The sequence below is a fragment of the Coturnix japonica genome, chromosome 11 (genome assembly GCF_001577835.2).
Source record: "Coturnix japonica isolate 7356 chromosome 11, Coturnix japonica 2.1, whole genome shotgun sequence".
Classification (NCBI taxonomy): domain Eukaryota; kingdom Metazoa; phylum Chordata; class Aves; order Galliformes; family Phasianidae; genus Coturnix; species Coturnix japonica.
The window spans coordinates 9,723,790-9,736,244 of NC_029526.1; the positions used below are offsets into that span (position 1 = coordinate 9,723,790).

A 12,455-nucleotide genomic window follows, 5' to 3' on the forward strand; every position below is an offset into this window, starting at 1 on the left:
CCACACCCCCATACCCCCCGCCCATCTCCTCTCCCCGCCGGCCTCAGCCCCGTTTCGTGCTGTTCCATCGCTCCCCCACACAGGGGCACTCTCGCACAAGCCGTGCCCGCCCGGTGCGTTGGTGAATCGCGTCCGGGCTCCTTCCGCTCCTCCTGCAGCGCAGACATGGTGGGTCCGGGCGCTGCGCCGCTGGAGAACGCCAACCCGCTCGTGTACCGCCGCTCGGGGGAGCGGCCCGTGACGGCGCGGGAGGAGGACGATGAGCTGCCCGACTCTATCGACGACCGGGAGATCTTTGATATCCTGCCGGCAGGGAGGGGATGGGGGGGTTTGATGCGGGGAGGGCGGCCTCCATCCTGCTTTCCTTAACGCGGCACATCTCATCCGCTCCATTAACGACCCCGAGCATCCCCTGACCCTGGAGGAGCTGAATGTCGTCGAGCAAGTTCGAGTTAAAGTGAGACTGTCTTGTTTTTTGTTGTTGATTTGTTTCCAACTTGTTTGCTCATTACATTGTTTTTGTATTCTTATTTTTTGGCCACACGCCTGTTTGTTTTCCAACAGGTGAACGATGCTGAGAGCACCGTAGTGGTGGAGTTCACACCCACGATCCCGCACTGCAGCATGGCAACGCTCATCGGCCTGTCCATAAAGGTGAAACTGATCAGATCACTGCCCGAGAGGTTTAAGGTGAGTGGTAAAATCGCTCTGGAAAGCAGAAGAGACAGACGGTGTTCAGAAAACAGCTAAATTAGAAAATGAAGCCACTAGAACTTTAGGTTCCATGTTATGGAGGAGGGAAACACTCCAGGCCAAGGAAAAAACTAAACAAACAGATTGGTGCAGAGCTGCAGTTCTGTGCTATAGCATCACAGGTGAGTGAGGTTGTGGTGTAAAGGCACGAGGGCACAGGAGATGGCAGTGCTTCACCTCCCTGCCTGTCGGAGGCTTACTCAGGTGGGAGTGCAGTGTTCTTTTGGACTGGGTTTTATTCTTCTGGGTACAGTAGCTGGCTGTGTCAGGAATGTCTTTCATTGTTGCTTTATTTTGCTATTTTCTTAATTAAATACTTTCATCTTTGAGGGTTTTATTGACTTGTCTCCTTTTTCTTTCTCCATGCTTTTTAAGATGGACGTTCACATAACACCAGGAACACATGCCTCTGAACACGCAGGTAAATGTTTTAATGCTCTGTTGTGTGGTTTTCTTTTATTACTCTAAAAATTAGAGAAAAGATAGATCCCTCCACCTGCAGATCAGCTGTTTGGTACCTGTATGCAAACCAGCCCCTTCTAGGAGATGTTACAGAATGGGAATATGTAATAACAAAACTTAAAAGTGTGTAGTGTCTTAGTTTAAATGTTTCCTTGGACAGCTTGTGCTGTCAAGTCGTCATTGATTTACCTGGAAGGCACAGAAAGAGGGGGGAGAGCTGGAGGTAAATTTCCTGTCCTGTTACATGTGCACAGCTTCCTGCTGCTGAATCATAAATAACTTACTGGTTTCAGATCTGCTACAGAACTGTCATTGACTTTTGGCCACAGCTTTGTGGTGTAGTTAGCATCTGTGGATTGTAGCTCAGTACCACAGCAACAATGAGACTCACTGTAAAGTGCTTCTAAAAGGACCTCTTATACCAATATTTTGACCGGTTCCTTGTGGTATTTCTTTTTGTACAGTTAATAAACAGCTTGCTGATAAAGAACGTGTAGCAGCTGCTTTGGAGAACTCTCACTTATTGGAAGTGGTAAATCAGTGTTTGTCTGCTCGATCGTAATTGCCTGATCAGGAAACCAGTGGTATTCTGCTGTATTAATTTTGTATGTGAGTGATGTTGCTAGTGTTACATGCATCTATGAGCAAAATAAAACTACATTATAGAAGCGTTCCATTACTTCGTCAAAACAAATTAAAGTAGTATGGAGAAAATTAGCTTGCTGGCAGCTATAAAGCTATAATGTAAATTGGCTTTTTCTGTTTGCTAATAATTGCACTGATGGGGTTTTTATCTGAACTTTTAAAGAATATTTGGTTGAACTTGTTTTTAAACAGGTTTCTTACTATCTATAAACTGCATTATGAAAGTGGCTTTTGCACATTGGGTTTCACAAGTATACCAAGCTAAGCAGCAGTTAAAATCTTTATACTCATGATTATTTTGGACTTTGACAGATTTTCCTTTAAACATCAAGATTTTTACAAAGATGAGTAGGTCACAAACAGATTGCTTTAACCTACACATCAAACAGAGGAGGAATTAGTAAATTATACTTAATCCGCATCTTAGCTTTCACCACTACATAATAATAGTAGTAAATAACGTATTGGATGTTACCACTTGCCTCCCAAGCCATGTTACACACAGCAGTCCTATGGGTACACTTTGCACTGCTTCCTTTTTCAGAGAAGCAACAGTATATGCTTAGGTTGTTCATAGTATGTAGTTGAGGAGCATCTTTTCAATAAAGGGAATTCATTACACAGTGTCAAAGAAAAGGTCTGACTTCTGCTACTGAAGGATGGATAATTCCATAACTTTGGATCTGTTGTATTTCTTTAAATGATGTGAATGTTGTATTAATTAGGTGATAGAAACAACAGAAGGGACAAACCATTGTTACTTGGCTGAAGATCGCAGCTCCTCCTGTATGGGGCTCCCTCAGCCTGAGAACTTGCTGAATGCTGATGTTCTGCCTCTTTCAGCAAAAATCTTGCACTGCTCAGCTTTAATGATCAGTAGCTGGGGTGTGCTATATGAAGAGTAAGTGGGAAAAGAAAACATTTGTTTGTTGGAAGTATTTCTTCACAGACTGCTCTTCCCCCCCCCCCCCAAAAAAAGCCCCTTAAATTTAGTCTCTCCACTGCTTTGTAATAGGACACATTCCATCAGAAAATATGACCCTTTAGAGCAGCTGCATAGAATACAGTCTCATTCAAGTCCAGGAAAAATGCCAGAAGCAGACATCTGTTTCACACTCCTAGGCTCTGGGCAGAGTCCTCCAGGAGTGGCTGGATGGCATTCATTTCTCTTAATCTACAAACACTGTGACAGAATCTCCCTAGGGTCCCTGGCTGTGTTGTGTGCTGGAGTAACCTGCCTCGTGTTTGAGCCAGCAGACCAACACACTCTGTGTGTCCCAGGCTCTGCTGCTCTGCACATACTCAGGCCTGCACATACAGATCTACTCCCTGGGAGGAAACAGACTTCTTCCTAGCTACTCTCATGCTGTCATTGCTGTTGAGTAGTCTGAAACTTCTGAAGACTCAAACTCCCAAATTCATAGTGAGTGGCTAGAAAGCTCAGCAGTTTTGTACCCAGAGATGCTACTAATATGTTTCTGGAAGCAGTGACAGGAGGAGCTTTGCATTTCAGTGGACAATAATTCTGTTTCCTTGCATGGAGTGATGTGTACTACACATTGGCAACAGTTCATGAATAAAAAAAGAAGTTATTTTGGTCTTCCAACTGTACTCAAGATTGATGTGTTTACAACTAAGTGCTTTGATAAGAATCTCCCTCAGGAGCATTGATTTATAAATGACATGCTTTACAATATATTTTTTTATAGCTGTTAAAAATATTTCCCTCTCGCCTGTCAAGCAGGCAGCTGTACCGCTCTCCTCCCATCATGAAATGCACTGTTTGGCATAAATACTGACTGAGCAAGTGGCACACAAGTTTTTTTGTGTTTTTTTTTTCATTCAGCAAAATGCTGAAAGTAACATTTTCACAAAACACAAAGTGTTCCTGCATTTCCTTTATATCTTACCTGTATAAAGCTTTTGCATCCCACAGCAGGTTGCCTCCATTGCTTGACTTTGTGATGAAAGGAACAGCACTGTCTGCAAAGACATATTTGTTGTTTGAACTATTGGAATCCCTGCTATCCCTCCTTCATCTACAAACTCATCAGAGTGACTGTGTAATTTGCAACTAGTCTCTTCAATTTCAGTGCTTTTCACAATCTTGTTGCAGCACACACAAGTTGCAGGTGCCAAGGCTGTGCTTTTCACAAGTCTCTGAATCCTGCCATTAGTTCAGCTCCCACACGAGGAGAACAGGGCAAAAGTTAATTTCCATCAGGTCAGTGGAATAAATGGAACTTGGCAGCAGGGAGCAACTGCTAGCTTAGGATTTTGGGAAGGCATGAGAGAAAGATAAGAAAGTAGCAGGGCCATACTCCACCTCACTGTGCTACCAGTGTCTGAGGGATGCTCTCAGCCACAGGCTGTGACAACAGGAGAACCATGAGCTTCCAGAGCTGTTAACTGGAGGCTGTGAGCTCCCATGACTTAATGCTAGGCATCTCCCACCCCTCTGCTTTCCTTGATCCCTACAGACTGGTTGTCTGAAGGGGCATGACCGTGACCACGGTGACGATAACATTCTCTGTGGTGGCAGTGTCAGGAAGGGTGACACAACAATGTGGAACAACCTGTGAGCTTCACCCTGGATTTCTCTTCCCTCTGCCCTGTCCTCCTAGGTCACTACACAACCAATCCCATAGTTCCCTCACATTGCAGCAGGTAACAGAAAAGCCTTTGTTGTCTCACTGTCATTAAGTCCAAGTCCCTTCCCTACAAAAGGCAACAAGAGAGAAGAAGAGGATAATTACCAATATAGAACTAATGCTTTAATTTGACCAAGGGAGGTGTAATCCTTTCCAAAATCATGGGTACAACAGCCAAAGAGCGTGGATGGCAGTTGTGCCTACACATACTAGCAGGAAAACAGCAGGTCCTCCAGGACTGCCAAGCTCTCTTGTCTGTATGGGGTTCTCTCCGTTACTTTGATATTACTTGGGATGATGTTTTACTGTAGCTTTTCTTTTTTTCCTTAATCTACCCAATTAGTCTCGTCTGAATTCCCATCAGCTGCCTCTCATGTGGTTTTGACCAAAATAACCTCAGTACAATATCAGCAGTTTGCTTAACACCAGGATGCCCGGCAGATTCAGTTCTCTATACTTCTGTTCATGGAAGAGCTGGCACATGATCTGTCTTAGGGCTGTGAAGGTACCTAAGCAGCAGTGTTTATTTCATCACTACTGCAAAGTAACAAGTAAATCAACCCTGTAGTTTGCAATGCTTGCATAGCAAAGTTGGTTAATGCCAACAGATTCCTTTTCTTTTTCCCTCCTGTTTTATAAGCATATAAGTGATGAAGTCTTGTTGCATTCATATATTTGTTATTGTTAGTAACAAGAATATTGGGCCATTCCTAGCAAAAATTTGAGCTGTTAATTTTACAAATGAAAAGTAAGCAATGTATTAGCTTTAATCTATACATATAGCTGTGTATTGTACGAGTTCAATGCCTGCAACATATTCTACTGAACCTTTAGTCTGCAGAAACTTTGTTACAAATATTATGGTCTTCATCCTCTTAAAAGCTGCTTGAGCCTTTTACTGGCTGCAAACATATTGTTTGGTTGGTTTCTTTGTTTTGTTTTTTGCATGCCTAATGGAGCAATCCCTGTTTCAGCACAAAGAAAGAAAAGATGAAAAAGACAACGTAGTATGAATTGTGGCTCGGTCAAGCTGGAGAGAATGGAAACAATCCCACAGAACAGACTCTGGAATATACAAATAAAACAACGTGCCAAAGGGAGAGAGTACATATATGAAAGCTGCCAAGACTGATGTAATATCTGATCAGCTGCATTCAGGTCTGTACCACAGACGCAGCAATACACAGATCACATGGTGCCACAAACACAGACAACTGGAGAGGCATTGCCCTGATCCATGGAAGATGTTTTCCTGGCTGGGTCTCCTGGCAATTCTTTGTGATACACGTCCCAACCTCACAGGCTGCACTGCTGCACACAGACTGTGAAACAAGGTCTGGCAGTTCTGCAAGCCAAATGAAGTTAAGATATAGACAAATTCTCAGCATGATGCAGAAAAGGATATACAGGAGAAATGGCATACGGGATAGCTGAAAGTAATACCTGCTTACAGCTTCAGATGTGATCATGGGTTGTAACGATGCTCAGGTTAGCGTTACCCCGGTAGATGGTGCTATGATTTCACAGGGGTCGGCGGCTGTCCTGAGATCCTACCAGCACAGACCTACTGAGTACCAGGGGCAAACGGCTTTATTCAGAGTCCACTGCGTTCCCACCCATCAGACTGTGACTGCACCTGAGGAGCTACTTATCCTGCTTGTCTGCTTGGGGCACAATGGCAAGCAGTGCCTGTGCTGCTTCTGTTAGTCCAGATCAATTTCTTTTTGGTTTTCCCTTACCTGAACCCTTTCAGAATCATAAAACCAGTGTGCACCACTCACAATCATTCTGTCACTACATACAGTGACAGACAGGACACATAACCAGGTGCCTTTTCCACTAGCAAAATATCTTTTTTAGTGCTGACAATTGCCACTGAAATGACACACAATTTATTTCAGCTGACAGTAATTATTGAAGCATTCCATTTTAGTTAGGATGATGGTTAATGAAATCTGCCATAAAATCATTTATGGTTTTTAGACTTCAGAAATGAATTTTTGTGGTTTTTAGCCTTCACAAATGAAATTACAAACATGTAACAAATATAGAGAGATAAATAGATACTGCATACAATACATCATTATTTTCTCTGCCAGTTCATCAAAAGCAGCCTATATATCGATATGACTTGATGATGACAGGATGAGAGACTCATTTTTCCAATGAGCAGTTTTCTTCTTATAAGGAAAAGAGCACTGCATCTGGATGAGATCATCGAGGAAAGCCCTCCTTCCTGAAAAATACTATATTCTTCTTTTGTTGCCTAGCTACATGATGCTGTTACCTTAGAAGGCTGTAGTTCATCTGAATTCTTCTGGGGGTGCTGATGTGCTTGGGCAGACGAGTAATGCAAATATATAGTCCTTTTTTTGGTAAAGATTATGAAAGAAAGATTATGCGTAGGGTAGGGCAACTGTGAAAAGAAAGAGCCTTTGAAGAAATGTGATTTACTATACTCCTCGTGGTGAGGGTCTTTTACATTAATTGCTGAAATAAAGACCATTTTCTCCTCACGGCCCTGGATGAGTGAGCAGGCAGTGAAGTCACAGATGATGCTTTTGACGTGAAACCTCGGATGCCAAGGAACCATTTGCTTGGTTTATGGTAATTACTGCTGTGAGTAAGTGTGGAGAAGGGAAGAGGCTGTCAAGGCCTGATTCTGTGCTCATTTCCAAAACTGTGAAAGAAGAAAAATGCCATGAAAGGCAGAGACTCTACTGAATTTCATTAGCAAAGGGCTGATCACTAAGCTCTTCTCTGAATATAGGTAGCTTTGATTATTTGGAAAATTAAGACCAACCATTAAAAATGCCTGAAGCCCAAAGATTTTCATTGTACTTTGGGTTCTTTTTTGCAAGGACACTTCTCCTTGTTTACCTGCCACATCCATGGAAGCATCCGTAATGCAGTGATTTTATTTGGGATTATTCATTACTTAAATATAATCCAGATTTTCAGTCTCTATATCCCCGAGTCTTGATATCTCTGTAGTGTGTTGAACATAACTAATGCCTCATCCCTGATGCAGTCTGCCACACTGCTGGTACCCTCACTATAATCTCTTGCTGCAGAAAAGTTTTCCCTTACAATTATACTTTTCCTTCTACAAGTTTCTGTGACTTTTCTGCAGTACTAAGCAGAAGACACCTGCCAACAAGCAACTTTTGAAGACCTTGTTCTGTAGTCATATGGAATAAATGGGTTCTGTGGGTTGCCAAGGGCAGCTTTAGACTGTTTTCTACCCAATTTCCTAGCTAATTAAATATTAGTTCCTCAATAAAAGAGAATTACAGTAGGTCCATGAAAATGTTACTTAATGCCTAACTGAAAAAGAGTAAGTGGATGCTAGGATTTTTCAGGACTAAACAAAATACTAAAGCATCTCTTCCCACTTCATAAATCCACGGTGACCTGCAATTTGAATAATCTGCATTTCTCATCCCCTCACTTCTAAAAAGATGCACTGAAAAATAGAAAATATTCAGAGAAGAGTAATTAAGGAATAGGTTTACATGAGTAACTGAATACATGAGATTCCTCAGCTGGGAGGCAATTTCTAAAGGAAAATATAAAATCATCATATGTATGAAGAAAAAAATTACCCCCTTGCTTAACAGTACAGCAAGTGGAGGTGTTGCAAATTATAAAAGGTTTATATGGGTTAAAAGTGATTAGAATATGTAGAAATATACATCAGTATCCTCTGAACAACAGGAATACATGGCAGGCATATGGATGCTGCTTTAACTGCTTTATCATGTCGTTACTGTCAGTTCCTCAGATATCAGCTGCTGACTGCTGGAAACTGGATGTAAGTTGAGTCTGATACAGTACAACTTATTTGTTATTGTAAATAGATTCGTTCCCCTTACCAAGAGCTACTGCTGGTAAGTGATAAATCTTACATTGCGAATTGCTTCCTTACCACTACATACCTCTCAGTAGGACAACCAGACATTTACTTTGCCCACTCTTTAAACCGAGCATCTATTCCAGTGTGTAAATTCAGAAGCTTTTTCACAGTTTCAGACTGCTAGATATTTTGTGGAAGGGGCCTCTGAAATCCAGACTAAGGAGTATACATCCTACAAGGATGTAACAAGATATTTAGCATTCCAGTCATGGATGGACGATGCATGTCATGCACGTTGGCCATGACAAGTTTACTATTGAAAGAAAGGAATTAAGGGTAGCAAAATAAAGTAATTATAGAAACACCTTACATCATGTTCTGATTTTACTCCAAACTCGAAATGCAATAGGAATGAACAGCTGATTGGATATAGTATGTGCTAATGAATCCATCTGGTAGTGCCTGGGGAAGCCAATGTGATATCCAATTCCAAGCCTTGTACCTATAGCATGGTATAGCACAAGCGGTTACCATATCAATAAGAAAAGAAACTGAATCTAAGAAACCTAAGTAAGTGCAAATCTGTAGTCAGATTCAGATGGAATTCTCTTCCCCAGTATATTGTAACAGGATATTTTGTTGGTACGTTGTCAAAAAGCGGCTGTGAACTGTACAGGGAAAAATGAAATTAGATACGCCACTTGGGCAACTTCTTTTTTTCAGAGGGGTGATTCACCTGGCTCAGCTGATCATGAGGATTATCAAGTACTGGAAGCTTTTGAGATTACTCAAAGCAGTGAGAAATGCAGAGTAGCAGGAAGATGAAGCACGTTTCCAATCAGTCCTATCCCAAATTATTTTTACAGTCTTTCATTTAAGAAAGACGGAGACATTTATTTTACATTAAAAACATCAGATTTAAAGTTTACCCAATCTATGCTTCTGTATCTAAAAATACAAATAGCACTTTTTTTTTTTTTTTTTTCCTAGTGCTGATGGGTGAGCTTTAGAATTTCTGGTCTGGAGCTGGGAGGGAACTAAGTAACTGTGAAAGGATCTGTAACAGGACAGAAAGCTCAGCAACAACAGCAGAGCAGCAAGATCGTAGGTTGCAGCAAGCAAGAATATACTCAAACACAACAGTGGCATGCACAGAAACAAAGGAAAGAGTCTGCTTAGCTCCAGAAGGCCGCAGGTAGGCAGGGATCTCCAGCAAGATCCTCACCTCCACTGCCAGCCCTTAAATGGGGGCTGGGAAGGGGTGCATCCTGGCTTCACCTCTTCTGGTCATTCAGGTGCACTGAATGCACTGAGCTGTCCTGGGTTTGTCCTGCCTTCCCACCAGATGCTACATGAGAGGTCTAGTACTTATGTACATACAACACACAAACAGAACCACTTGTGTATATCTGTTCAGCACACAGTTACTAGCATGTGTGAAATCACAGGGCTGTGCAGAGAAAAAAAATTAGACCATGTTCACACTGTTGTACAAAGAGTAGGATAAGGAAAAAGCATTTTCTTCATTCCCTATATCTGTTTTTATCCTGCTTATGTTAAAAAAAAAAAATTAAAAAATCAAAGCAAAACCAACCAACCAACCAACCAACCAAAAACCAAACAAACAAACAAACAAAACACATTTCCTCCCATTGCTTCTGTCTCTTCTCCCACTGGCCCGAGTCTCTCAGTTTTGTAATTAAAATAATAATAACAGCTGCTATTTCTTTTTTAGTCTAGATATTTGGGAGGTAGCCAAACTCAGGCTTCTGCAGGAGTAATACTTCCTGTAACTTGGCAAGAACAGTCCTTTGTGGATATCTCTGCAGTTTGTGTAGAAATAACTTCACCTACATAATGGCTGATTAATTAGAGATGAGGCATTGCAGATGACTTGAAAAGTAAGAAGAGGAGAAACACACACAACTTCCAGCATAGAGACAAACTGAGAACAATACTTTCCCAAGCCTCAATCTGCTAATCCAGTCTTTGGGCTGCTCCGAATACTTCTATTATTTGTTACCAAATGGAAAACGATTCCAGTGTAAGACAACAACTAAAACAAAAACTAGAATTCAGTGATAATCCCTTGATGTAAAAAGTATAAATGCAGTTTATAATATGGCATTTAACCTTGAATAAACACCGATGAGGTAGAATCACAGTTAATTCTTCCCCCAGAATTCTGCTTTTCCACCTGAAAATCCAAAGGGAAAGTGGATAGGTACCAATATATATGTTCTTAGCTATGACTGTACCCTCTGCAAAGTTTGGGCTTGTCATTTAAACCACAAAATGCACTGTGCACCTAGTATAGCAGAAAGAAACTCCAAGCACAAGCTTTATTACCACGGAAATAAATAACTGGAACAACAGGATCACACTGCATGTTTTACATCTTCCGTATAATGAAATGTACTGAGGCCAAGAGAGTGCACTAAAAAGGAACACTGATGCTTCTCAAAAGCTAGAGAACAAATGGGAAAGAAAGGAGAGGAAGAAGAAGAAAGAATGAGGAGAGAGGAAAGAGGAGAGGGAGACAAAAAAAACCTGGATGGTTAGCAACAGTAAACTACAAGAAAAGGCACCTTAAATGAAAGTCAACTGAAATAATCAAAATGAAAATTGTACAAGGATGAAGCGAAACTAAATGAAATAAAATGTTATCTGTTTTAGAGAACTTAGTGCTCAGCTTCCCATAATACAGGACATTGGTATTTCTGTGAGTCTCAGATCAAATTCTTCCTTGAGAAGCATAGGACAGATACCACAGATGCTCAGAAGCCATGCAAAAGTGCAGATTTTGGATTGATTCCAAAATGGGAGACTCCAGTGGTTCCTGCAGGATCCCACAACACCCTGCTAATTGGAATGGAATTAAACTGGGTACCTAGAATCAAGGACGACTCAGTGCTTCTGGCCTCAGCAGAATTTCCTTGTTGCTTTCATTAAAACTTATTCCTTCCTCACGCACAGTGAAGATCTGGATAGACAGTGGTCCCTGACTGCAGCTCTGCTGCTGGTTATGATGTGGCTGCTGCAGGGAATAAACATCTGAACTGCTCAAGAGCCACCTGGGACTCAAGCACAGATGGTAGCACTGCTATAGTGATAACCTCAATTCAGTGTACTTCCAATCTGCCATGCCTGCTGGAGCAGAACCTTACCTTCAGCACTGAGACTCCAGGCCTGGCTCCATGTAAAATTGAAAGAAATTATAAAATTTCCTGCTTCCATTTCAATATATAATGAACAGTACACTCGGCTTACTAAAAATATCAAGTACAGTATGTGACAGAAGCACTCATTTAATTAAAACAAACCTTAGGCCAGTAGCAGCTAGTACAATGGAAAATAAGAATAGAAAAACAAGACAAGTTTGTTTTACATAAAAACAAATTACAGTTACTATAATTAGAAGTAGAATCTTGTGGAAGTGGAGATGGAGGGCAGCTGAGAAAGGAGGGGGTCTGAAAGTCCATGAAAGAAATTTAAATCAGCATCTTGCATCTGTGTGTTCTCATATGCATCCTACCAAAATCATTACCTGCTGCAGTAACGTATTCAGGAATATATATATGTAGCAATAGCAAATAACAAACAATTACATGCTGTGTGAAAGAGCACGTTATATGTCGCAAGTGATTAACCTGAATGATCTGTTAATTCCTTCCAACTTCACAGAATAGCTGGATCTATCAGGATCAAGGGAGATAAAGCAGCTACGTGACCCCTGTGATCCCTCCCTCTCTGATTCTACAGGGTGAGAACAGCCCTACCCGCCTTGGCACCGCACTCCTCCAGATGACTTGCAGTCATCCCTCTAGGAACAAGGACCTAATCCAGGGCCGACTCACTTTCTGCTGAAGGATGATTTGCAGAACCCAGTGCCAGATCCCGTAGTATCCTGTAACTGTGATTGTATTCTCTGACCATTAATTCATTACGCGTACGTGGCTGCTGGCACAAAACAAAACATTTGCCATGTGCTCCTGAACTTCTGTAAGCTATTTTCTATTTTCAGATTCTCTTCCTGCTGAAATACTGTTCTCTTAAAGTTTTTACTTAGCATTTTTATATGCCTTTCT

The 12,455-nt window shown here is 41.4% G+C and overlaps 1 protein-coding gene and 1 long non-coding RNA gene across 2 annotated transcripts; one reads left to right on the forward strand and one right to left on the reverse strand.

Annotated features, from left to right (window-relative positions):
- Positions 1 to 93: 93 nt before the first annotated feature.
- On the forward strand, positions 94 to 1,894 carry CIAO2B (cytosolic iron-sulfur assembly component 2B). Its single transcript, XM_015874064.2, has 5 exons — positions 94 to 298; positions 378 to 457; positions 565 to 690; positions 1,129 to 1,174; positions 1,680 to 1,894. Exons 1-5 carry the CDS (start codon positions 166 to 168, stop codon positions 1,775 to 1,777), a joined length of 483 nt encoding a protein of 160 aa, XP_015729550.1. The 5' UTR covers positions 94 to 165; the 3' UTR covers positions 1,778 to 1,894.
- On the reverse strand, positions 598 to 9,234 carry LOC107319332. Its single transcript, XR_004308667.1, has 3 exons — positions 3,771 to 9,234; positions 2,613 to 2,750; positions 598 to 708 (listed from the first exon to the last, which is right to left on the reverse strand). It is a non-coding gene; the product is annotated as an uncharacterized LOC107319332 (long non-coding RNA).
- Between the last annotated feature and the right edge of the window lie 3,221 nt (positions 9,235 to 12,455).

Excerpts from the sequence above, each read along its gene's own strand:
- CIAO2B (XM_015874064.2), top strand. The coding sequence starts at position 166 with ATGGTGGGTCCGGGCGCTGCGCCGCTGGAGAACGCCAACCCGCTCGTG. Across the intron at positions 691-1,128 it reads CACTGCCCGAGAGGTTTAAG|ATGGACGTTCACATAACACC; the intron begins GTGAGTGGTAAA and ends ATGCTTTTTAAG. Across the intron at positions 1,175-1,679 it reads ACATGCCTCTGAACACGCAG|TTAATAAACAGCTTGCTGAT; the intron begins GTAAATGTTTTA and ends CTTTTTGTACAG.